The 27,490-nt window shown below is 42.8% G+C and overlaps 1 protein-coding gene across 6 annotated transcripts in view; it reads left to right on the forward strand.

The window, feature by feature from the left end:
- The window catches only part of Usp49 (ubiquitin specific peptidase 49), a 61,775-nt gene that overhangs the window by 27,965 nt on the left and 6,320 nt on the right, over positions 1-27,490 (forward strand). For all 6 annotated transcript variants that reach the window (XM_041655581.1, XM_041655580.1, XM_041655583.1 and 3 more), the window contains 2 exons: positions 20,688-22,062; positions 23,374-23,578. In XM_041655581.1, the coding sequence (XP_041511515.1) occupies positions 20,716-22,062; positions 23,374-23,578 (1,552 nt within the window). In that variant the 5' untranslated portion in view covers positions 20,688-20,715. The remainder of the gene's footprint in view (positions 1-20,687; positions 22,063-23,373; positions 23,579-27,490) is intronic.

Consider the following 27,490-nt stretch of genomic DNA (forward strand, 5'->3'; position numbering starts at 1 on the left):
CATGCACAGGAACATGGACAGGCAGAACTCCTGCTGTAGGACATTCCCACCCTATCTGACCACATTCTTTTTTTTTAATTATTATTTCAGATGTACACATGTTTTGCCTGATGTATGAATGTGCATTGCATGTGTATCTGGTGTCCTTGTGGGCTAAATGAGGTTACTGGATCCCTTGGAACTTGAGTTATAGATGGTGTGGGTGCTGGAAATGGAACTTGTGTCCTCTAGAAGAGCAGCAAGTACTCTTACCTGCTGAGCCATTTCTCCCTTTTTGTTCTAAAAATGACCTGAGTGCTGTTGCTTCTAGGCTCTTTAGGGTTTCCCCAGAGGTATTCTGGTTCATACAATGCTGTTAATAAATTAGATACCCTTCTGATATCTGACCTTGTTCAGACTGTCCTCTTCTAAAAAGAGCCTCCACATCCTGGGATACTCCCTTCCCCGTCCCTCTCTCTTTTCCTCCTTCCCTCTCTCTCTCTCTTCCTCCCTCCCCCGTCCCTCTCTCTTTTCCTTCTTCCCTCTCTCTCTCTCTTCCTCCCCCCCCTTTTCCTTTTTTGGTTTTCAATACAGGGTTTCTCTGTATAACAAACAGCTCTGACTCTTATTTTGACTAGGTATTCTTTTGCTCTTAGAAATATTGTATGTGTGGGGAGGACATAGTGCCTGCTATCTCCATCTGCTGGAGAAGAACCTCTAGCTACCCACACCATTTTGCTTACAGCACTCCCTCTACTGCTTTTTTAAGAAAAAATTTGTTTTTTATTTTGTCATCTATTGTCAGAGGCTATTTGTTTGTTCCTGGCTGCCCAGACCCAAAATAATTACTCAGAACTATATTATTGCAATTCTGTTCGGCCAATAGCTTAAGTATATTTCTAGCTAGATCTTACATCCTAAATTAACCCATTTTCATTATTTTATATTTTACTATGAGGCTTGTGCTGCCAGCAAGGTTCTGGCTGGTGACTCGTGTCTTTCTCCTCTGGTGGCCACATGGCATCTCTCTCTGACTCTCTCTATATATCTCTTTCAGCCTGGTTTTACTCTGTTAAGCCATTGGCTGAAAGCAACTTCTTTATTAACCAATGGCAATAAAACATATTCACACCATACATCACCTCCCACATCACAACTCAGAGTCTTTATATGTAGAATAGGCTAGTGCACACATGAATTTTTAATAATTAATGCATGGCATTGGAGACAAGAGAAAATGACAGTTACCTTGGAATCATTTGCCTTACTACTGAGAAGAGATGTATTTATAAATTGAAAGTACCTGTATCTGGTAGACTAGTTAGTAACAGGAGCTAAGCTCAGAGGAGGACACTAGCTTGTGGACCTTCAACTTAGTAATGGTAATAGCCCATCTGTCTTTGGAGGCAGTTTTTAATGGAAGAGAGTGTTTGAATGGAAACTTTTCCTTGAAGGTGTATAAGGTAGAGCCCTTCATTGGGGGAATTGTGCATCTATTCATGGAAAGGGGACAGAAATCTAGGGGACAAGAGCATTTCAGTTTGTATTAAATAGGACAGACTCCATGTTTACCGGTCAGTGTGTCTTGTTTCAGGGCCTCTAATCTTGTGAAGACTTTTAGTGTTCCCTAAGTGCCCAGAAGTTCCTTCTCAGCGTCCTTCAGGCACACTCTGCCTGCTCTTGGCCAGTCCTGTTTTACCCACTCAGTTGTGTTGTTGAATAAGGTTTCCTTTATTTCCTGTACCATTCCTTAGCTTGCCCTCTGGTTTTTCTCTTAGACAGACAAACCAATGAAAGGCTGAACATTGTATTATTTTACCATATGCTACAATCAATGTAGATAAAATAGGTATAACCTCTTGAAATAAAGATCCATGAAAAATCAGAGAGGCTACTATTAAGACATTATAGCAAGCAAAAGACTGTCTGTCGTGCTGCGTGTGCTACATGCTGCACATGTAGTTCTCCTCGACAGTCTGTGACTCAGCAAAAGTGTCTCAAGAAATCTCTGAAAGATTTGACTACAAAAGAGGAACAGTGGGGGCTGGAGAAATGGCTCAGTGTTAATAGTGTTTGCTGCTCTTCCAGTACCCACATGGTAGGTCACAAGTCTGTAACTCTAGTCCCAGGTGATCCAGTACCCTCTTCTGGTCTCCACAGACATGTAGACATATAATGCACATACATATATACAGACAAGACACTTATACATACATAAATAAATAAAATTTAAAACTTTAAATGTAACCAAAAGAATAGACTTTGTGGGGTCTGTGGGGATCATGTTGAAGACATCCCATCTGCATGGGTCATGTTGAACATTCTGCAGACAGAACTGTTCTGAGTCTGCAGCTGCCTAGGGAACCTTCCTGAGTTCCTCCAGCATCACCTTTGTGATGAACCCATCATGGCATGGCACACTCAGAGCTGGGTCGACTGTCTAGGGTCATCCTTTAGATCTTAAAACAACAGTTTTAACCTAGCAAACCTAAATTGCAGTAAAATTTTCTGATTTTTCTGTCATACTACCTTTCTGGGTTTATTGTTTTGTTTTGTTTGTTTGTTGTTTTGTTTTTGTTTTTCAAGGCAGGATTTCTCTGTGTAGTCCTGGTCTTTCAGAATCTTTTAATGGTGATGTTAATGACTTGAACACTCCTCTCAGTTGACTAACAGTTCCCTTACATGCTGAGTGTGGCTTTGTCATCCTTCCGTCTACTCATCCATTCATTCAGAAGGCCTTATTGAGCCATCGCCTTTCTGGGAAATGTCAGATAAATGTAACACATGGCAGCTCCATAGCAAGCTGTGTTCTGTAACCTAAGGAATACCTGGACAGTGGGAAGAGACTCCACAAAACTCTTTCTTCTGGTATCATCTTTCCATTTCTACTGTTATTTTCCCTCTATTCATCCATTCTCTCTCCCTCCTCCCCCCTCTTTCTTTGTTTCTTTCTGTTTCTCCATTTTAGAGGTGGTTGACTTAGGGCCTCTTACAGCATAGACTGGCTTCAAACTTGAACTTGCTGTGTATCTGAGACTGGCTTGAATTCCACCTGTCAAGTGCTGAGACTGGGAATGTGCCACCACTCTCCTGCTTAAGTAGTGAAGCACAAAATGCTCCCAAATCAGGCTATCCGAATTTTTACTTTCTTTTTTTTTAAAAACTTTACAGCGATGTGAAAGCAATGCGTATTACATATAGAAACTATACTTCAAATTTAGGTGTTGCTCTTTTTCTGGACTAGCAATCTGCTCTATTAACCACTTAGACAGTGGCAACAAACCATAGCTCCTAGTCTACCACATGATCTTGAGAGTGACAGGCCTATGTACAGATGATGAGATGGCTCAGTAGAGAAGGTGCTTGCCATTCCAGCCTGCTGATCTGAATGAGATTGTTGAAACCTCAGTTAAAGGAGAGTCTGACTCCTGAAAGTTGTCCTCTCACTGCCTCATTCACACCACGGCATGCACATGCACACACACAATACAATAAAAACCTGCACACTAGAGAACACCGTGCTCTCAACTGTGTCATCACGTGCATCTGATATCACACACCATTCTGATTAATAACCAGGGTTTTCTGTCATACATTCTTCATCATTTATTGGGTGGTAGGTTTTGTTTGTTCTTTCATTTTGAATTATATGTCTGAGTGGGGGTGTGTGTGAGAGCGAGAGTGTTCTTAGAGGCCAGAAGCTGTTGGGTCCCCTAGGGCTAGAGTTAGGTAGTGTGAACCAAACTAAGTCCTCTGCAGGAGCAGTACTTGCTCTTAACTACTTATTCATCTTTCGTGTTTTTTTGTTTATTTACACATCTGTGTGTGTGTGTGTTTGTATGTGTGTGTGTGTGTACATACGTGTGTACGTGAGGATGCCAGAAGACAGCTGAGGTTGATGTTGGATGTTTTCCTTAGTTATCTTCCACTTAGAGACAGGGTCTCTCACTGGACCAAAGTTCACTAGTCTAGCTAGCCAACTTACCCCAGTAATTTGGGATCCACCTCTGGAGGCTTCCATGCCCATTTTTACATAGGTGTTGGGGATCGGAACTCCATGCTTGTGTCTCCAATATCTTCTCCTTTCCCCTCCTCATGCTCTCTTTTTTAAGACAAACTTATTCTGTAGCCAAGGCCGTCTGAGCTGTCCAGGTACTACAGGTGTCAACTACTACACTCAGCTGCAGTTGAACTCTCAAGAAAGTATCTTTGGGCAACATTGTATAAGCTCATTTTAGATTTCATAAGTATGGAGACAAAAGTAGTCAAATTACTTTAGAAAAGATTTCATGGAGAAACTATGGTTGGGGTCAACAAGATTTGCACAGCTTGCGTTGTCCTAATCAGAGTGGTGTAGTGATGGGAGAGGAAGAGTACAGTGGGTCACCCAAGAGACATGCAGACCAAGCTGGCTGGACGTAAACAGCCTAAGTCAGCTAGAAAAGAAACCAGAGGGGATATTTTTATTATATTGTAGCAAAACATCACATGAGGACATTAACTATAAATCTTATGTATGAAAAGACATTTGAAACAAAAGACATGCCACAGAAAAAGATTTTGGTAATACCTCTGTCTGGCAAGTGTTTGTATACAGCTTGTATAAAGAATGTAATTATTTAATGAAAAAAAAAGACAACCCAACCGAAAACAATTGCTTGATCTCTTGGACTATGAAATGTTTGTTTCTACTAATATTTAATCTCTAGTACAAAGTAGTTTCATTTTTAGTTCTGGCAAGTTCTTTTGTGAATTTTAGGAATAGTGGTGAGCATGCTTTATCAGCTTACAGAAGACAAAAGAAAACACTGATAAATTAGCACGTTTGTATTGTATTCTAGTACTTAGGAGGCTGGCTACATAGGAGACCTTGTCTCAAATACATAAGTAAATAAAGAAATACATTTAAAAATTCAAAATCAGATAGTGAATAATCATCATATTTTTTTAAAAAAATTTGTTTATTAATTCCTTTGAGTGTGCCACTTGTATGTATGTCTGTGTGCCTTGTATGTGTGGTGCCTGAGGAAGTCAAAGTAGCTCATCAGACTCCCTGACCTAGAGTTAACAAGCCATTGTGAGCCACTCTGTGGGTGCTGGAAATCAAACCCAGGCCTCTGGAAGAGCAGTAAGCACTCTTACTCTTAATCACTGAGCCATCTCCCCAGTCATGTTTCTTTATTATTATTTTTATTATTATTAATATTGTTTTATTTTTGAGACTAAATTCATGGCTTCTTATTCATTGTTATTACATATATATGCATATGTGTTTTTATGTTGTGTGCATATATGTGTATGAATATATGTATTTCTAAATACTTAAGTACAATGTGCTCACTTGTATAATGTTACTTGTATACATGTTGTGTATGTTTCAGGGTTGACCATTTGGAACTACAACCAGTTGATATGCTCTTCCATAGGGAAGACTATTTTTCCTATTCTCATTCCTTGGTTGCTTGTAGTTCTTTGTGTAGAGTTGAGGACTCCTGCCCCCAACACACACACATACACACACACACACACACACACACACACACACACGTCTACTGTTGTCCTGGTTCAGCTCACATTTAGACAGTCATGTTAGTAAGACTTTATGGGTTTGAAGGGGGGAGTTTATTTTTGTTTTGTTTTGCCTTAGACAGGATCTCCCTGACTGTCCTGGAGCTCACTATGTAGATCGGAGTGGTCTCAAACTCACAGAGAACCATTTGCCTCTGCCTCTTAAGTATGGGGACCCAGCATACCCAGTTTTTCAAAGCCAGTTTTGAAATCTGATACACAACTTAGTCACGTACCAGCAGTACAACTTTGGAGAAGGTTCTTTACTTTTTCTAAGCCTACTTATGCTTAAAAGGGGGGTTACAGAACCAGCAAGATGGCTCAGCAGGTATTCTTATGGCACCTGCCACCAAGCCTAAATGACCTAAGTTCCATCTCTGGAACTTACATGATAGAAGGAGAGAACCAGCTCCTACAAGTTGCCTCTGACCTCCACAGATGCCCTGTGATACATGCTTGCCCCACCACAAACATAAATATAAAATAAATAAAAACGTAATAAAAAATAGATCACACAAAAAGGGATATAGTCCAGTATTTCAGCAGCTTGTCATGGGAAGTAAATGATACTTACCTTAAGTTTTAGAATAGTTCCAGGATATAGTTTTTGCTAATTGAGAATAGGTTTAATTATTTATAATGCCATGAATTATATGAATGTAGAAAAGCATCTCTCCCTGACTAAATTTATCTGTGTTCTACATGGAGAATGTGGATGGAGAGCTACCTAGTCTGAAAACGCAGCTGGCTACAAGCCTCTTACTTACAGCCCTCTCAGGTGGCATTACCCCAGTACAGTCATAACTAGGGTCTGGACCTTAATGCTGGAAGTTCAGAACCTCAATTTTGTGAAAACGTGTGATGACCAGCTTTCTTGGGAACAGACACATGTGGTCATAATCACAGAGTGAAGATTCATTTACAGTGAGGAATAGACTGTTAGGCACACTGATCCTTGAGTGTGGTGGTTATTGCATTCTGTCCCCAAAGGCTAGCTCTATGGAAAATCAATTTTGGCTTTCTGCACAAGGAGTGAGTGCAGAGAGAACCTTAACCTTGCTGGATGGTTTTAGTGACTGATTCCATCAGGCTCTTTTATGCTATCAGCAGGCTCAGTCCTGTAGGAGGAACACTGACCAATTAGTGCAAAGACTTTCTATGCACACACACTGGTGACCACCAGCCTGTGGTTAGGCATAGGCTCATAGTCCTTTACAGTTACATTCTCTCTGGCTATCTAAAGTTGTACCTGGATCACTTTGATCAGTTTGGGGGTTCACAGAACTCTGAAGTCAAAGTCAATTAGATGTCTGACATCTTGTTAATGCTAGACCTCAGTGTTTTGCTATTTTTTTAAAAGATGAATTATTGTGTGACCATTACATAACTTTCTTCATTCTCAGGTGTTAACCTAAAGCTGTTATTGTAGAAGCATTTTATGTCATTGCTATGTATAAACATAAAATACTCATGCTGTCTCTGTTGTAGGAGGCTGCTTGCTCGTTCCCCGCTACCCAAGATCACGAAATAATCACTCAGAAACTATATTATTTGCAATACTATTAGGCTAATAGCTTAAGCATATTTCTGGCTAACTCTTATATCCTAAACTAACCCATTTCTGTTAATCTGTATATCGCCATGTGGCTGTGGCATACCGGCAAGGTTCCAGCTGGCGGCTTGCGCCTTTCCCCACTGGCGGCTACATGGCATCTTCTGACTCTGCCTTCTTTCTCCCAGCATTCAGTTTAGTTTTCCCCACCTCGCTCTGGTCTGCCCTGCTATAGGTCCAAAGCACTTTCTTTATTAATCAATGGTAATCAGAGCATACAGAGAGGAGTCTTCCTTCTCCCTCCCCTCTCTGTGTCTGTGTGTGTCTGTGTCTATATACACTAGAGTTTAGAACCTTGGACCTTGTGCTTGCTAGGTAAATAACAGCTACATCTGCAGTCTCTCTCCCTCCACTTGTCTCTCCTTCCCTTCCCAGGAACTTGCTACCTAGACAAGGCTGGCCTCAAGCTCATAGAGATCCATCTGCCTCAGCCTCCCAAGTGCCGGAATTAAAGGTGTGGACTGCCATGCCTGACTTCTTAAATCTTGACTATGTTCAATGGTTTTATGATGGTTAGTCTCAGTTGTCACCTTAATGAGATATCTAAAATAACCTGGGACAGAAGCTTCTGGGCTTGCCTGTGAGGGATTATTCTGATTAGGTTCACTGGGTGCCACTATCCCCTGTGCTGGGATTCTGGACTGTATAAAGGAAAGCAGAGGGAGCACAGTAAATATAGAGATCAATCACTCTGTCTTTCTTTCTTGGGATACAATATAAACCATCTGCTTCAACCTCCTGCCGCTTGGCCTCCCTGCCATATGATCTCTACCGTGGAACTGTGAGCCAGAACAGGAAAAATATCTGTACAAACAAATCACTTAATTAGTCCTCCCTCTGTCTTTTCATTCAAGCCCACCATGTCTGGGCCTTCCTCTGGGTTAGTATCCCCAGGGCTATAAAATAATAGCACTATTTTACTCTGCCAAATTAGGTAGCATGTTTTTAATCTGTAGTTTCTTCAAAGCAATTTAGTTCTTATTTGCTGTAGTAATTTCTTCAAATGATACATGGAGTGAAGATATAGGTTTGTACAGTTTGTTGGTATTATTTATTTAATTATTATATTATAATAAGCTATTATTTAGCCTATTATTTAGCTAACCATTAACTTAAAGATAATAAGCAGGACCTGTAGACCACTTGTCTAGAATCTGAAGGGCCTGGTTGTGATTCATAGTACCACAGACAAATAAGAAAGGTAAGAATAAGGGTCAGTGAAATAGCTCAGGGGGTGAAAGTATTTACAGTGCAAGCCTGATGACCTGAGTTCAGTTCCTGTAACCCCCAGTGGAAGAAGAAAACCAGCTCCAGAAACTTTCCCAGGTTCTATACATACCATTCATGCACATAATAAGGGACTAAAATAAAAGTAAGTTAATAGGGATAAAAGGTTCAGACAACATGTGGTTCATACACAAAAAGTTTAATTTTAGAATAATTACCCCTCTTAACTGCTATATTCTGTATTTAACTAGGCATAGCGTTGCACTCCTGTATTCTAGATACTCAGACTGATACAAGAAATAACCTGGAGCCTGGGGTTTGGGGGCTGGACTAGGCAACTAGTCTTAACAATCAGATTCAGATAAAGTCTCAAACTAATGAATTAGCTTGTTTTTTAATTTGATTTTTGTTACAAATATGCATTATTGATGTTATTATTTGGTCAGTATCTAGAGGCAACATAGGGATGTGGAAGAAAATGAAATCAACAAGATTCATGTTTTGCATTCTCATATCTTACTTGTCATGACCAATGTCGTGAGTCGTGTCAGCACTACAGCTCAGTTCCTCCTTCTGTGGGGTCTCAGGCCACGATTCACACGTCTCCCTCTTCCTTCTTTCTGCCTATATTTGCTCATGTAGTAGCCTGTCCCCCAATTCTGCTTTCTGATCCCTGCTGTGGCCAGTGAACCTGCACTAAGTTATTAGCAGCTGATTGGCTTGTTTCCCTAATAGATTATATGTTTCCCTTGGTGCAGACTTTGACACCTTAACTTAATGGTAGAACTGGCTGGCAATGCAGAAGCTGTTTTTGTTGTTGCTGTTGTTTTGTTTGGTTTTGATTTTTTGAAATAGGAGCAGAGGTGCTTATGGGACTTGAACCACAAGAACGTTGCCTACATGTGTATTGGCCTTTGTGTGAGAGCCAGGCCAGTCCTCACCTCGTGGGCCTGCTCACTGTACTGTGTTCATAGTACACAAGGGAGAAGAGGTCATGCACAGTTCATGTCTTTGACACCCTTCTGTGTCTTACTGAAAGAAGACCCTTTTCTATTTCCACCACAGCACATTCTGCAGATTCAGTATACACCCCCACTAAAGGCCGAGCTGAGGCTAACTCAGCCTCTTTAATTCAAATGCACTGAGTTTGCTTTTGACATCTTTATTGGACTTTTGCTATCCTTGCTCTGTGTTGCTATTAAATAATTTTGAAAGATTTTAGAAAAATAAAAAATATTGGATAAAACCTTTCCATTTCTTTTGAAAAGCTCGCTCTAAGTTTAACATGTTCTTTAATTGCTTAACAGCTCATTATGAATGCCTGTTGAATGTTGCTCTCTGGATGAAGTCAGGACCAGCTTCTTGGTTCCTATAGGACTCCAGACTCTGTAGAGGCCCCAGGAGAAAGCCTGCCTCAGAGACCAAGTCTACCATGGTCTCGATTGCATCAGTGACTTATAAAGTATAGGGAGTCTGTGAACAGTCTCTTCACTGAGCCTCCCCTCGCTGCTTCTCCTTCCTAAGTGCCTGTCCCTCCCCTCTGTCCTTCAGAGTGGTTAGTTGAGTATTGGGGAAAAAAATGCTGACCGCTAAAGTGGACTATTATTGGAGCTGTCCCATTGGGGGAAAGACAGTCTTCTCAAAAATTCACTTCTATGAACAACTATTGGAACTGGCCCCTGGGAAGAAGAGAAATTACCTTGCTACCTTGGTTGATATGAAATGTCAGATGATTGACACTTCACTGATGGAAGCTCAGTTGTTTTTCCACTCCACTTACTGCTGAAGAGGGGTGTACTTTGTCACTCATCGACAGGGAATTGGAATGAGGAGAGGGCTCTTTTAGAAATAACCTGTTTTTAAAAACAATTTCTTAGTGTCATTAGACTGGCTATATTATGTTTCCTAGTGAAAGTGTGGTCAACTATATTGCTCTATGCTTAACATAGGGCACCTGCCTAATGCCTGAATGTTCACTTCTGTTTGCACGCACATGCGCGCACGTGTGTGTGTGTGTGTGTGTGTGTGTGTGTGTGTGTGTGTACTGAGCCAGAGGCATTGGATTCCCTGAAACTGGAGTTATAGGCACTTGTAAGCCTTCTGACATGAATTCTGGGATCTGAACTCAGGTCCTCTGTCAAGAGCAGCTAGTGTTCTTAGCCATTGAACTATGCTTCCATCCCATCATGCCTGAATTTTTAAGACAACTGAAATATCAAGTCTCTCAGTGCCATCTCCTTTTGAAAATAAGTAACAATATTTTTCCCCTCAAAAGGGAGTCTCTTAGCCGGGCGGTGGTGGCGCACACCTTTAATCCCAGCACTCGGGAGGCAGAGGCAGGCGGATCTCTGTGAGTTCGAGGCCAGCCTGGTCTACAGAGCTAGTTCCAGGACAGGAAGCAAAAGCTACAGAGAAACCCTGTCTCGAAAATCAAAAAAAAAAAAAAAAAAAAAAAAAAAAAAGAGTCTCTTCTCCATCCCTACCCACACATGAAGACACGTGTTATAGCTCATTTTTTTTCTTTATTCTCTGGCTTTCATTAGGTTGGAGGGCACTCATGACATATAATATAATATTTTTCCCTTTGTTTTTTTTTTCACATACTGTATTTTTAAGTACACACAGAGCCACGCTTTCTCTGCATTTTTAAAAATGATTAGTGGATTCCATATGTGTCTGATTTATAACATCTTACTGTTGCCTTTATTTAGCTTTTTAGACAGTCTCATGTAGCCATGCTGGCCCAAACTCACTTTGTAGCCAAGGATGGCCTTTACTCCATGACTCTTCTGCTTCTACCTCTCAATTTCTGGGATTTTATATGCTTATGTGCTGCTGGGGACAGGACCCAGGGCTTCATACATGAAAGGCAAGCACTCTGCCAACTGATCCACATCCCAGTCCTGATTTATAGTGGCCCTGGCCTATTTCCTGTTAAAGTGCCTGATTGTTCTCTGTGTCACTTTCCGTTTTCTCTTGTAGTGTGCATTTAACATACAGTTTTTTATATTTGTCATCTTTACTCTTGAAATCAAATGCTGAAAGTTTGTGGTTCCATTCATGCAAAATTTGGTGGGTTTCTGTTCTGACAGATACATCTAGGTGTGCTGAGAGTAGACAGGGTGCACAGGACTAAAAGTGTCCCCATGTCTTAGAACAGCCCACTGAAGTAACCAGGGGATTCCTTTAAATAGTCTAGTAAGATGAATTTTTTTAATTCACAGAAATTATCCTTTTTTTCCCCTCCTACCAGTGGTTCTTAACATATAAATGTGTCTTCTGTGCAGACAGTTGTGTGTGGAAAGTCATCTGCAGCCACGTGGAGAAAGTAGGGAGATTCCCAGTTTCACTGCTTAGGCTACAGCTGAAAAAACAATTGCTGGCATCTTAAGTTTCAAGTTTGAATTAATTTTTTCAAAGAAAATATATTTGAGCCAGGAGTAGTGCCCCATGCCTGTAATCCCACTACTTGGGGGGCTGAAGTAGGAGGATCACTACAAGTTCAAGGCCAGCCCAGTCTACATCAAGAGACCCTATCTTCAAACAAAATACTTTCGGGAGCTAGCTGCCAGTGTGGTAGTGCTGATACTCTAGCCTCATATTATAGACACTGGGTAGGTTCAATGGGATTTCTAAAAATGTTTTTAGACTTATTTCATGTGTATAGGCCTTTTGCTTACATTTATGTCTTTGCACCATGTGTGTTCAGGGTCTTTGGAGGCCTAAGGAAGATATCAGGTAGGTAGGTCACCAAGAGCTGGAGTTATGACAACTACCATATAAATGATGGGAACAAAACCTTCATCCTCTAGAAAGCTGGTGCTAGTAACCACTGAATCATCTTTCCAGCCCCTCTATCTTATGTTTTGAGATAGGATCTCTCACTGAACCTGGGCTCACTGATTCAGCTACCGCAGTTGTCTAGTAACAGCTAGAGTTATGAGCATGCATCACCATGCTTAGCTTTTTCATGAATTATGGGGATCTGAACTCAGGTCCTCTGTAGTTGGAATTTTCTTTGGTCTGCCAACCTGCTCCCAAATAAAGACATGCAGACTTATTTATTATGAGTGCTCAGCCTTAGCTTAGGCTTATCCCACTAGTTCTTTTAACTTAATTTAACTCATTTCTCTAGTCATCTATGCTTTGCCTTGGGACTTTTTATCTTTCTTCCATTCTGTATGTCCTACTTTCCTGTTTCTTCTATGTCTGGATAGCTGGCCTCTGGCATCTCCCTGGCATTTCTTCCTTTCTTCTCGAGCCCGTAAGTTCTGCCTATATCTCCTACCTCACTGTTGTCCATTCAGCTTTTTATTAGACCAATCAGGTGCCTTAGGCAGGCAAGCTAAAACAGCAACACATCTTTACATAGTTAAATATCCACAAACAGTCCTCAAGCTTGCCTAACAAGTATATATCTGTAATACCAGACTCCTGAAGTGGGATGGGAGGTAGGGATGGGGACTCCCTAGAAGCTAGCAGGCCAGATAACCTCGCATACATAATGATGGACAGCAAAGAGATTTTGACTCAAACAAGGGTGAAGTCTGACATCTAAAGCCGTCCCCTGACTTTCACACATGTTCTGTGGCACACATGTGTTGAACTCACACATGAACATGCACACATTTACATAGCTGCATATCATATATATACCATATACTGCTCCCCCAGGAGGAAAAACTGGACCAGTGGGATGTCTTAACAGGTAAAGTTAGTTGCCATGCAAACTTGACCACACGGGTCCTGTTTCTAGAACCCATAGTAGAAGAAGAGAACCATTTCCAGAAGTTACCTCCTGACCTCCAGACATGACTCAGCAAATATTCAAACTACTGAACTTGAAGCAGGCTCACTCACATATGTAATGTTTCCATGGCAACCTGGTTTCGTTCTTTCAGCCGCCATCTCTCCGCACAGAGTTGGAGGCTGTCTTTCTTGAGATTCTAGGAATTGAACCAGGGGCCTTACCCATGTTGGGCAAGTACTCCACCATTGACCTTCTTTTACCTTTTATATTTTGAGACAGAGTCACACTAAGTCACTGTCTGAGTTACTTTTCTACTGCTGTGACAGCACCATGACCAAGGCAACTTAAAGAAGAGTTTATTGGGGACTTGCTTACAGCTCCAGAGTTAGTCCATGGCCATCATGGTGTAGAGCATGGCAGCAGGTAGGCTGGCATGGAGCCAGGACAGCAGAGCTGAGAGCTCACATCTGATCCACAGGCACGGGGGCAATGGAGAAAGAGAGAGAGCACTAACTGAGAATGGCACTCATGAAGACCCACCTGCAGTGACACATCTCTTCCAACAAGACCACACCTTCTGATCCCTCCAAACAGTCCCACCAGCTTCAGAACAAGCATTCAAATGTATGAATCTATGGGGACCATTATCATTCAAACATTACATTCCACTCCCCAGCCCCCATAGGCTTATGTCTGTATCATAATACAAAATGTATTTAGTCCACCTTCAAAAGTCCCCATAGTGGAGGCTGGAGAGATGGCTCAGAGGTTAAGAGCACCGACTGCTCTTCCAGAGGTCCTGAGTTCAATTCCCAGCAACCACATGGTGGCTCAGAACCATCTGTAATGAGATCTGGTGCCCTCTTCTGGCGTGCGGGCATACATGGAGGCTGAACACTGTGTACATAATAAATAAATCTTTAAAAAAAAAAAAAAAGTCCCCATAGTCTTTCAGTCTCCAGACTGTTTAAAAGTTCAAAGGTGAGTAGTGGTGGTACACACCTTTAATTCCAGCACAGGGGTGCGGGGAGCCCGGGGTGGGGGGTGGGCGCTGATCTCTCCAAGTTAAAGGCCATCAGGCCAGCCTGCTCTACAAAACAAGTTCTAGGATAGCCAGGGCTACACAGGGAAATCCTGTCTTGAAAAAAAAATTTTTTTCTAAGTCTCTTTTGAGATTCAAGGAAGTCTCTTAATTGTAATTCCCTGTAAAATAAAAAATCAAAATACATTCTTCCAAGATACACACAGAATATACATTACCATTCCAAAGGGGAGGAATAGGGGCATAATGAGGGAATACGTGATCAAAGCAAGACAAACTCAGCAGGACAAACTCGGAATCCTGTAGCTGTATGTCTGATGTCAAAGGGCTTTGATGGTGACTGCAGTACAGTTTTTCTCTTGGGCTGACTCTGCTCCTGTATGCAGCGCTCCTTGTTGGACCTCTATCCAAACCTGTCCCAGCAGTAGCTCACTCCCTGCCTTGAGAGTATTAGTTAACCAACACACACCCTGTGTGGTCCACCACATCAGGCACAGGGACAGCACAAGTTCCAGGTGCAGCAACCTGAATGCAAGGGGGTCCTGCAGCACAACAGAGCTGCAGGCCAGGCTGCCTAAGAAGCTGGCACTACTGAAGAAGACATCAAAAAAGACAGGCCACAGTCCTAAAGACACCAGGAGTTTGCAAGTGACCCCACAAACTGGCTGGTCTTAGGGAAGAGGAGGGCCCTGCTCTAGTCCTATGGCACCTAGAACAGTAGTGAGAAAGTGTGCTTAGGCTGACTTCCAGGTGCTGAAGATGTACTCAGCTTCCTCTGGTCTTGGGGCAGTCTTTATTGGTGATAGACCTGGCTCTAAAAAAGCCACCCTCATTTAACACTTACCTTTAAAAGCATCTTTACTATGTCGCCTCTACAGTCTGTGTAGATTCTGTGGGAGACTCAAATCTGGGTTCATTTAATGAATGGAAGGGCTAAAATACCTAGCAAGATTGCATATGGCAATGAGCAGAATCACAGGTGTTGATGACATCACATAATATTTAATGTAAATTAAGGCTGTCAGCATGTTACCATAGTGTCTACTGTCTGAGCTGGGATATATGCCATTTAGTCTCACCAAGACCAAGGAGAAATTCCTTGGTCCTTAGTTAGATAAGAACTGAGAAAAGGGAAATATAACAAAAGAGAGAAATAGAGATCTTCCTGTAGAGATTTCCATAATTTATTTCCTATTTTATTCATTGAAATTTTTTGGTGATGTAGTTACACATTTCTAACATATTTTCTGTGTGAGAACAATGGGAATGACCCAAATTAAAAGACATTTTCGTGGGGCTGGGAAGATGGAACATTGGCAGCTCTTCCAGAGGTCATGAGTTCAATTCCCAGCAACCACATAGTGGCTCATAGCCATTTATAATGAGATTTGATGCCCTCTCCTTCTTGTGTGCAGATAGAGTGCAGATATATATATATATATATCTTTTTAAAAATATTGTATTGAAAAGACATTTTCATGCTTTAGGTTTTCTTGGGTTTGTTTTGTTTTTTTAAACAATAATTGTAATGTTCATTCATCTCTTGAAGAGATGACTTAGTGGTTAGAGTGCTTCCTGCTTTTCCAGAGCTTCCAAGTTAAGTCCCCAGCACCTACATCTGGCACACTCAACAGCTTATAACTCTAGCTCCAGGGCATCCAACTTTCTCTCCTAGTGTCCATAGTCATGTACACGTACATATAAAAGAAAATAAATTTTAAACAATATTTAGATGATATAATAAATCAAGAAGTTTCTCATCACAACAAAAGGCAATGGTCAGATTTCATTTGACACTTAGGGATAGTTAATTGTGGGATCATTTAAAGCTTGATTCTGGTTTTATACCCAGCTGATTCAGCTTTTGGCTTCTTCCTTTCTTCCTCTCCTCTATGGTTACTGGGGATACTGAATCTAGAGCATCATGACTGCTAAGCAGAGCACTCAGCTACACCTGCAAGTGTAATAAGGTGCTGGAATTGTGGTTTATACCTGTAATCCCATGTACTGGCTAGTTTAACATCAACTTGACACAAGCTGGAGTCATCAGAGAAGAAACTGCCTCAGTTGGGAAAATGCTTCCATAAGATCAGGCTGTAGGCAAGCCTGTAGTGAATTTTCTTAATTAGTGACTGATGGGGAGGGCCCAGCCCATTCTGAGTGGTGCCATCCCTGGACAGATAGAGAGAGGGTCCTGGTTCTATAAGAAACCATGAGGAGTAAGCCAGTAATAACACCCCTCCATGGCCTCTGCATCGGCTCCTGCCCTGTTTGAGTTCCTGCCCTGACTTCCCTCATTGATGAACTGTTGTTACCCAGAAGTATAAGTGAAGTAAACCTGATGGGGGAACCTCCTTCAGCCAATGACCTTGAAGAGGCTGGACCAGGTTGGGGTGTGACCTTTTGGGTACCCAGAGAAAACTGCTGGCCTGCCCAGCTCTTGCTCTCTATTTCCACGTAACACACCTTGAAGTTGGACTTCTCGCTCCTATTCTGTGAGTTTTCCCCTTACAATAACTGGAATCTTCCGAAGTTAGTTTGGGATTGACTCGCGCCCTCACCCCTTTTTACACATTCAGTTACATAAACCCTTTCTTTCCCTAGTAACTTTTGGTCACATTAACCCTAACTAGGACATCCCAGCACTTGACAGGCGGAGGCAGGAAGAGTGCAAGGACAGCCTGAACTGGGTGTCAGACCCTGCTTCAAAAAAAAAAAAAAAAGAGGCCGGGCGGTGGTGGCGCACGCCTTTAATCCCAGCACTCGGGAGGCAGAGGCAGGCGGATCTCTGTGAGTTCGAGACCAGCCTGGTCTACAAGAGCTAGTTCCAGGACAGGCTCCAAAACCACAGAGAAACCCTGTCTCGAAAAACAAAAAAAAAAAAAAAAGAGTAAATAAACAAACTATGATGATTAAAAAATACTTGCTGGATTTACTTTCACATATACACTTGAGTCCAGGGTGTGCAGGGCATTTGTACATGAAGTGTCTGGTCTACTCCAGTGCAGAGCTGCTGAGAGGCAGTCCGTTCTTTGCCAGTCACACTTAGGTTCGTTTGTTTAGAGTATTGAGTACCTGTCACACTGGTGATGTATGTGTCAAGTGAAAATTTAGAATTATTGTGGTCTTTGAGAATATGGAGAGAAGAATGTACATGTCAGAAAAATACAAAGTAGAATTCCCTTTCTGTTAGTGGGATTTGGGCCTGTTCTGAAATAAAGTCAGAACGCATGTGGGAGAGTCACACCTATTAGAGGTTGTGTTCCTTCTACTCTGTCTTGTATTGGATAAGGTAGTTGTTTTTATTTCGCATTACTTTGTGAGATTTCCATTTTGAGATTAGATGTGCTGTCCTTTGAGAAGCTAGTCTGCCTAGCTGGGGTGATTGGTGTGCTGCAAAGTGGCCTAGTGTTTTCCTGAATGGTGTACTCTGCCATGTGGCAGGCTTAGTGAGTCACCTCTACAGATTTGTAATGGGGAAGGAAGCTGAGCAGGAAAGGGTATGCTTGATCATCTCCACAGAGACAGTGTGGGTTGTTGGGTTGTGGTCTGTGTTGTTTCTCTAGTTCATTTTAGCCCAGGAGCTGACTTTAAAAGACATTAGTCTTCTGGTGCTGTATTTCATAGTATCAGATTTGGTGGCAGCTAACTTCTCAAGATACACTAGGACAAAATGGGCATTTTCTGGGCATCAGAATCTCGTAAGAAGAGGTCATTAAGATATAAATCTGAAAGCCTCCACTCGGCTGGGCCTGGTGTGTTTAAACCTGTGTTATCACAGACTGTAGTCACTAGCCAGATAAGACTATATTGTTATGGTTTTTTTGTTTGTTTGTTTGTTTGTTTTTACGACAGGGTCTCCCTGTGTAGCCCTGACTGGCCTGGCTGGCACTTGGTCTGTATACCAGGCTAGCTTTGAACTCACAGAGATCCACCTGCCTCTGCCTCCCAAGTTCTGGGATTAAAGGCATGAGCCACTATGCTCAGCTTCTCCTGACTATCTTAATGAAAATTAATGAAATTAAAAGTTGAGTCCTGCCAGGCAGGCAGTGGTGGCACACATCTTTAATCCCAGCATAGGAGGCAGAGGCAGGCAGATCTCTGTGAGGTCTACAGGGCCAAGTTCCAGGACAGCGAAAGCTACATAGAGAAACCTTGTCTCAACCCCGTCCCCCCCAAAAAAAGTTCAGTCCTTTAATCCCATTAGGCACATTTCAAGAGCTTGGTGGTCACATGACCAGTTACTATAGTACTGGGAAGCAAGAGAGAGAATAGTTTATTATTTTAGGCACTGTTGGTCTGAGTGGGAGAATTTAGAAAATAGCCAGGTACGGTGGAGCACACCTTTAATCCCAGCGTTCAGTAGACAGAGGCATGCCAGTCTCTGAATCTGAGAAAAGCTTGCTCTATGTCACAAGTGCCAGGACAACGAGGGCTGCTAATGAAATGAGATCCTGCCTTTGGGCAAGTGAGAAGGGCTTTGGAAAATAGAATTCTTTTCTGGTTTCTGAGTTCTTCATCCTAATTTGTTGGGTTAATGCAATGTTTATGTGTGAGAGATTTATCTCTGGAGTTTGTCTAAAATGGATATTTTGGCCATCTGCAGATTCCGACTCATCAGGTATGACATAGTAGGTGGGTGGGAGCCTGAGGAGATCTGATGCTGGTGGAGCTCAGGGACTGGTTTGAGAAATAGAAACATGCCATTCCTGCTGATTCTGTGTTCCAGTAGCTGGTTTGAGAACATCGTAGGCAGATCCAGCTTGCATTGTCATGAGTTGAGTAGCATCTAACCCTTTCATCTCTTCATCAGTATGTGTGTTGTAATTTGTCTGTGCCCCAGAAATGCTTATTTCAGACTGTTTCAAACTGGGAGAATAATTCCTTCCCCTACTAGTGTTGAGGATTAACCGTGTGCTCTGTCAGAGCTATATCCCCAGCCCCCGAGAAAATTATTCTGATAATACTGGTCAAGCTATAGTTGAACACTCAGGTCTTTGTCTTGTAACACACGAACTCTTCTCTAGAGATTATGTCTCACCAAAATAAACAAACACATCTAGAGAAGTTACTTAACGGGTGCATAGCTATAAATCAATAGGAAATAATGAGAATAAGAATGAATAATGATTAGAAAGTAATACAGTAGAAGCTAGTACTCAAAGAGAAATCATTATCTTGATTAGATGGCTTTCCTTTTTGGATTTGAGGGTTTTTTCTTATTTATTTATTTATTTTGGCATGTTTCATTTTTCCCATTGATCAGTAGTTAATAAATCAGCCAACATTAAAAAATAAAATAACATAAAAACAGAAACAAACAAAACAAAATCTTTTAGCCAGGCAGTGGTGGTGCACACCTGTAATCCTAGCACTGGGAGACAGAGACAGGTGGATCTGTGAGTTCAAGGACAGCCTGGTCTACATAGTGACTTCCTGGACATCCAGAGCTACATAATAGTGAAACCTTGTCTCATAAATAAATAATTTTTAAGAATTTAGATAACTGCCTTTAGGACTTTGTTTTTCAAGACAGGGTTTCTCTGTGTAGCCCTAGCTGTCCTGGAACTCACTTTGTAGACCAGGCAGACCTCAGACTCACAGAGATCCACCTGCCTCTGCTTCTTGAGTGTTGGGACTAAAGGTGTGCACCACCCCTTAGCACCTTTAGGATGTTTTTAATCCTGGGAAAATTTAAGATTTCCAAAGAATAAAACATTTTTAAAGTATTTGTTCATCTTAATCCCCTTGGATAAATTGCCTACTATATTTCCCTTATGAAGAATATTAAAAAGCCAGACATAGTGGTGCACACCAGTGATCCCAAAAGTAGGGGTACAGAGAAGGAAATCTCTGTGAGTTCAACGCCAGCCTGGGCTCCATATGAGTTCCAGGCCAGCCGGGGCAACATAGTGAGACCCTATCTCAAAACACAGGCAGAAGGATTGCTACCAGTTTGAGCCAGCCTGGGCTACAAATTAAGTCGGTATCAAAACCAAAGGGAAGCAAGCTTGCCTCTGTTTTATTTGTTTTGACTGGGTGGTTAGCTTGAAAACTGCCATCCCAATAGCCACACCCACCTCTTGTCCTATCAGATTTATTTGTCTATTTACTTTTCCGTAAAGACAGTGAGAGTTTTGCGATTCTCTCTACAGAATGTATCCTCTTTAGAAAGGCTAGCTTCTAAAATTGAGGCTGGGGCGCTGCCTCATTAGTTGTCATTTGACTTTCTTTTTCTTATCTTTCCCTGATTCTGCACCTCTGCTTTGAAATACACTGAAATTGACCTAAGGTTGTCAGGTTGGTTTGGAGACTTTTGTCTCTCTCCTGGTGGTACTTGAAATATCAGTTTCTGCTTTCAAAAGAACAAATTTTGAATTTAAAAATAAGTCTTGAAAAAAATAAAAAATAAAAATAAGTCTTGCACAGATATGCCAATTACAACCCCCTTTTTTCTAGGAAAATATTTTGCTGAAATTCTGCTTTTTTTTTTTTCCTTTTGGGGGCAGATTAAGAGAGTGGCGACTGCTCTAAAACATGGATAGATGCAAACATGTAGGGCGGTTACGACTCGCCCAGGACCACTCCATCCTAAACCCTCAGAAGTGGTGCTGTCTGGAGTGCTCCACCACGGAGTCTGCGTGGGCCTGCCTCAAGTGTTCCCACGTGGCCTGCGGCCGCTACATTGAAGACCATGCACTAAAACACTTTGAAGAGACCGGACACCCGCTGGCCATGGAGGTCCGGGATCTCTACGTGTTCTGCTACCTGTGCAAGGATTACGTGCTCAATGACAACCCCGAGGGGGACCTGAAGCTGCTGAGAAGCTCCCTCCTGGCGGTGCAAGGCCAAAAGCAGGACCAGCCCGCGAGGCGTGGGCGGATGCTACGGTCTACAGCTGCAGGCGAGGACGTGGTCCCACCGCAGCGCACTCCTCAGGGACAGCCACAGATGCTCACGGCTCTGTGGTACAGGCGCCAGCGCTTGCTGGCCAAGACGCTGCGACTGTGGTTCGAGAAGAGCTCCAGGGGCCGAGCGCAGCTGGAGCAGCGGCGGCGGGAGGAGGCGCTGGAGCGCAAGAAAGAGGAGGCCCGGCGGCGGAGGCGCGAGGTCAAGCGGCGACTGCTGGAGGAGCTAGCCAGCGCGCCGCCGCGGAAGAGTGCGCGCCTGCTCCTGCACGCGCCTGGGCCTGTGGCCGTGCGCCCTGCTACCCTCGCTACCTCCCGGCGCGCGCCCGCGGCTACCCTTAAGCCGCGCCGGCAGCCGGCGGTGGCCCCAGGTGTCACCGGCCTACGCAATCTGGGCAACACCTGCTACATGAACTCCATCCTCCAAGTGCTTAGCCACCTCCAGAAATTCCGGGAATGCTTCCTGAACCTCGACCCTTCCACCTCTGAGCACCTGTTTCCCCAAGCAACCAACGGGAAGGCTCAGCTCTCTGGTAGGCCAGCCAGCAGCTCTGCCGCAGAGTTATCAGTAAAGAGCGACCCTGCCCAGGGATTCGAACCTCAAGGCTTCTGCTGGAACAGTGGAGCCTCGATCAGCAGAAGCCTGGAGCTCATTCAGAACAAGGAACCCAGTTCAAAGCACATTTCCCTCTGCCACGAACTGCACACCCTCTTCCGAGTCATGTGGTCTGGGAAGTGGGCACTGGTATCGCCCTTTGCCATGCTTCACTCAGTGTGGAGCCTCATTCCCGCCTTCCGTGGCTACGACCAGCAGGACGCACAGGAATTTCTCTGCGAACTGCTGCACAAGGTGCAGCAGGAACTTGAGTCTGAGGGCTCCACGCGCCGGATCCTCATCCCGTTCTCCCAGAGGAAGCTCACCAAACAGGTCTTAAAGGTGGTGAACACCATATTTCACGGGCAGCTGCTCAGTCAGGTAGGTGTGTAGTTGGGCTTCCAGATCCCTGGGCTAACTAATTAGTATAGCCAATATTTTTGAGACTTTGCATGTTTCAAAATGATTGTTTGTACCTGACACTGTATGCTGGTGATGATAAAGGTGAACTTGAGGTTCTGTGTGTCTTGATCTTTAGTCCAGTTTATAAAACTGAACAGTTTGTGTAGAAAACTGTTTCCAAAGTCGTTTGAAAGAGCCTTTCCTTTTATTTATAAGTAGTAATTGGAACTATGCCAAAGGCCAAGTAAGCCTCCTTCCCGCTACCCATAACCACCCCAAATATATGGTCCCCAGTAGCTCAGTGTGTTTTAACTATGCAGCTGAGGTTATTAAACTTCTGGTCCTCCTGACTCCATCTCTCAGTGCCGGATTATAGACTTCATGTCCTTATTATCTTTCATTTTCAGGATCAAGACCATGTCAAGACTTAAGCAAAGATTCCCAGGCCTAATAAAAATATGCACAAAAAGAATTATTATAGATTTTTAAAAATAAAGGGCGGACAACGTAAGGAGAATTGGGTAAAGCCTCTCCACTGAGTTACAGAGGTTTTGTGCCTCACTTATTAAGATTTTGGGAAGTATGATGAGTAGTCTAGGAAGGGAAACTGAGGGCTTTCTCCTTCCTTTCTGCATGTGAAATGGCATCTGGGAATATTATGGTATAAGAGCAAGTCTAACCACAGCATTCTGAGGTGCAGCAGACGGGACATTATAGGAAATGGGTAGTCACCACCGCAGCACTTGGGAGGCTGAAGTAAGAGAAACCAGAATTCAAGGCCAGCTGGGCTATATAATGAGTTCTAGGCCAGTAGGAATACACAGTGAGATTTTATGTTAAAGGAAAATACGGATGAGGGGAGTATGGGAGAAAAGGAAGGAAGGTAGAAGAGGTAAATTTGCTACCTGGAAGGACCAAGTGAGAAGAATTTGTGGATTCACAAAGCAGACAGTGACCTGCCAGTTCTCTTAGCCCAACGAATGCCTCCGAGGTAACTTGCTATCTCCACTGAGGCAGCATTCATTGGGAGAGAGGGGGGAAAGCAGGGGTGCCCTGTGGCTCCTCAGTTACAGCATGGTTGGAAATGCAGCCATGTACAGTATGTCCCAGTGCTTTTACTGCAGTTATTTAAGTTCTTATTAACACAATGTGTCCCAGTGCTTTTACTGCAGTTCTTATTAACCTTTTTGGGAGAAGTGGTTGGTGATTTTATGTCTTCTTTACAACAAGCAAAATGTATGTGGGAAGCATGGAAACTATATAATCTGCAAACCAATCTTGTCATTCTAGGTTACATGTGTATCATGCAATTATAAATCCAATACCATTGAGCCCTTTTGGGATCTGTCCCTGGAATTCCCTGAACGCTACCACTGCATAGAAAAGGGGTTTGTCCCTTTGAATCAGACAGAGTGCCTGCTCACTGAGATGCTGGCCAAGTTTACCGAGACAGAGGCCCTGGAGGGGAGAATCTACGCTTGTGACCAGTGTAACAGTGAGTGTTGCGTGGAGGGGGCGGGGATTGCAACTGGAATACAATTTAAGGAGCTGCTTTTGACCCTTTAATCAAAAGAAATGTGGAGACACTAAGTGGGTCTAAACCATCTTTTAAAGATATTTTTCTGTCTCTATAAAAAACTAATATGGACTTTACATATTAAAAACAGACCTGGGCCAGTGAGATGGCCCAGTGAGTAAAGGTTCTTTTACACAAGTCTGGTGACCTGAAATTCAGTCCTTAGAACCCAGAGAGGTAGCTAGAGAGAACAGATTGCCATAGCACACACACCTATGTACGCACACTTTAACACTGAAAACAATGGCCTAAGATAAGAATTGTGCCTCCTTTGACCCTTCTGACTGATAAGTGTATGAATGTGGTTTCTGAATCAGGCTGTGGGAGCATTAGTACTTAGCTTCATAATACTGTGGGGTTCCAGGTTCACACGTGTAGTCTGATAGTTCATAATACTGTGGGGTCCCAGGCTCACACATGTAGTCTGATAGTTCTTAATACTGTGGGGTCCCAGGCTCACACGTGTAGTCTGATAGTTCATAATACTGTGGGGTCCCAGGCTTACACATGTAGTCTGATAGTTCTTAATACTGTGGGGTCCCAGGCTCACACGTGTAGTCTGATAGTTCATAATACTGTGGGGTCCCAGGCTCACACGTGTAGTCTGATAGTTCATAATACTGTGGGGTCCCAGGTTCTTATTTAGCCTAAATTCAGGTGGCATACCCCATTTGAGTGCTGTAGGATAAGAAAGTATGTTTTTGTACTGAGTCTGTGTCATTGGTTTAATTTAAATTTCTGTGTGGTTACATGGACATGTGCAGGCCCTTCTCTGTCATTATATTCACACCTAGTGCTTCTGCTGGCCCAGCATGCATAGATAGACGTGGACAGCACATGTATGGGTGCTTGTGTCTGGTGATGGTATTTAAAGATTGGCTTGTTTTTATGTGTGTATTTCCCTGTATGCCTATGCACCATGAAGTCAGAAGAGGGCTTCAAATCTGCTAGAACTGGCTTTGAGCAGCCATGTGGGCCTTGGGAACCAGACCTGGGTTGTCTTGCAGAAGCAGCCAGTACTCTGAATGCTGAGCAATGTCTCCAACCCTGGTGTCGGATTTTATGACCTAATAAAGATTTAGAAATGAAAATACAAAGTTATGTATTTTTATGTATTAACACAATTGTTAATCCCACCAATTGAGAATAAGACCACTACCACAGTTTAAAGCCAAATTTGAAGCAATTTTTAATTAAGTACTGGCCAGGTGGGTGGGCTCTGGCCAGGTCCACACCCAGGTTCCTGGGAAATAGCCAAGAATAACAGTTTGCAGTGGCTTAAGACAGAAAACCCACAATTCATGGCATTTCCCATCAGGTCCAATCAGGGGCAAGCATATATACTGACATATTTCCTGCCTGCGAACCCCTGCCCCTCATGTTACCAAGCACATCTGGTGCAGACAGGTCAAACAAGGTCGTCTCCCATAAACAACAGCCTCCAGTGTTTAAGGAACTGTCTGTCCTTGAGCAAGGGGCTTGCAGACCAGAGGCATTTTTTATTTCGTGGATCTCTTAGGCATAGTAATTAAAATTTAAAATGTAACTTTGGCTCTCACACAATGACCTGGTATCAGTTTATTACTTTATATTAATTGTTTGGAGTATATGCTGGGTTTGGGGGGGGGCATTTTCTATGTTTTTGGTTTGTTTCTTTGTTTGTTTAATACTGGGTTTCTCTATTATGTAGCCCTGGCTGTCCTGGAACTCCACTATGTAGATTAGGCTGGCCTCAAACTCAGAGATCTGCCTTCCTCTGCCTCCCGAGTGCTGGGGTTAAAGGCATGTACCACCACACCTGGCCAAAGCTTTTTACCTGTAAGAAACAGAGGGGCATTAACAACTTTGTATCATTTTTGGATGTGACAGATTAGGCAGGAACTACTCAGTTTTTTTTCAGGAAGTAATTTTTTTTTTCTGGATTAGTCAGGCTTCTCTATGCTCTATGCCCTGCTAATGCAGAAGAAAGGCCCAGCAGGCATAAACTGCATTGGTGTGGTGCTTGTGAAACTTAAGGATTGTCTCTCTTCTTCCTCTCTGTGTCTTATCTTAACTAAATGGAGACAGAGCTGGTCCCTCTCAGCTGGGTCAGCAATTTCTTCTCTGTGTGAACTTTCATTGAGGGAAACAGACAGTCCACATCATTTTCATCTTAGCTCATGTACTCCCTCTGCTGTGGACTGTGGTCACTGCCAGCTAGTCCTTCTCAAAGGCTGATGAGCAGGAGTGGTAAAGTCGGGCAAAGCCCTTCTCTAGGTGCTTCTTTGCATATTCCACATGTCATGACTTCATGGCTGGTCAAAGTTCTGTAGCAACACATGCAATCTGATGCAGTCTGCCCTGAGCAGCTAGCCCTCCCTTCATGTCTTGTCACAGAGGGCTGTTTTCACAAGTGCTACAAACAGGACTTGAAATCAGATGCCATGCTTTCTACTCTGAGCCCTGAGAGCAACAGCTTAGAGACAAGCAGCTGGACCACCTCTAAGGGATCAGTAAAGTGCTTACAGAGGTCTCCAGTTGAAACACAGAAGGTTTTATTCCCATTGTCTACTTTCTAAGGATTTAGGGCTCCATTTCACTCACAAGTCTATAGTTTAGAAACAAAATTAGAGTCAGCATTTGTTCTTTTGGTTTAGACCAGTGGTTCTCAACCTTCATAACGCCTCAACCTTTTAATACAGCTCCTCATGTTGTGGTGACCCCACCAATAAAATTATTTTCATTTCTACTCATAACTGTAATTTTGCTATTATAATGTAAACATCTGTGTTTTCCAATGGTCTTTGGCAACCCCTGTGACAAAAGGATCATTTGACCCCTTTGGGGTCATCACCCAGAGGTTGGGAACCACTGGACCAGATGAACCTGGCTACCTTCCCACCTTGTCTATAAGAAACACACTTCAGGGGCTGGAGAAATGGCTGCTCTTCCAGCGGTCTGGAGTTCAATTCCCAGAACCCACATGGTGGCTCACAACCACCTATAATGAGATCTGTATGCCCTCTCTTGGCATGCAGGCATACATGCAAATAGAACACTGTATATATAATTAATAACTCTAAAAAAAGAAAAAAGAAACACATTTCAGCCAGGCAATGGTGGCACATGCCTTTAACCCCAGCATTCAAGCGGATCTTTGAGTTTGAGGCCAGCCTGGTCTATAGAGTAAGTTGCCAGAACAGGGAGGCTAAGAGGGTAACGGGATGTGAGAGAGAAAGAAAGAGAAATATATTTTAAATCTGTGGCATAAAAACACAGAACTACTGCCCTAGTTAGCTTTCTGTTGCTGTGATAAACGACATTACCAACAGCAACTTGGGGAGGAAAGGGTTTATTTTAGCCTATAGGTTATATGCAGTTCATCAAGGGGAGTCAAGGAAGGAACTCAAGGTAAGAGTTTGGAGCAGAAACCCTGGAGGAAAGCTACTTCCTGGCTTGCTTCCAAGCTCCAATCAGCTACCTTTCTTATGCCATCTAGGCCCAGTTGACAACCAAAATTAGCCATCACAACTACCAAAGTTTATTTATAACATAAACAAAACATGTTGGGAAAAAAACTGCTTTCATATTCTGTCCTTTAGTAATGATAATTTATCATCTTTTTTTAAGTGTTAAATATATGTAACATTCAAAAAATATATCTCCTCGTGAGGGAGCTGAGGCTCAGAGTTTAGTTATAAGGAGGAAGTTCAACTAGGCCTGTCTGTGAAAAGAAAACGCCCTTTAAACATAAAGTGCATGATAATTTAAGTGATAGGGATGTAAAAGCATAGAACCCTGGTGTTCAACTCAGTGTGTTCACTGTGGTAGCAGCTGTCTATTGTATTCCAA

The sequence above is a fragment of the Microtus oregoni genome, unplaced genomic scaffold (assembly GCF_018167655.1).
Source record: "Microtus oregoni isolate MIOR12 unplaced genomic scaffold, Mior012 000007F_ref0000211, whole genome shotgun sequence".
Classification (NCBI taxonomy): domain Eukaryota; kingdom Metazoa; phylum Chordata; class Mammalia; order Rodentia; family Cricetidae; genus Microtus; species Microtus oregoni.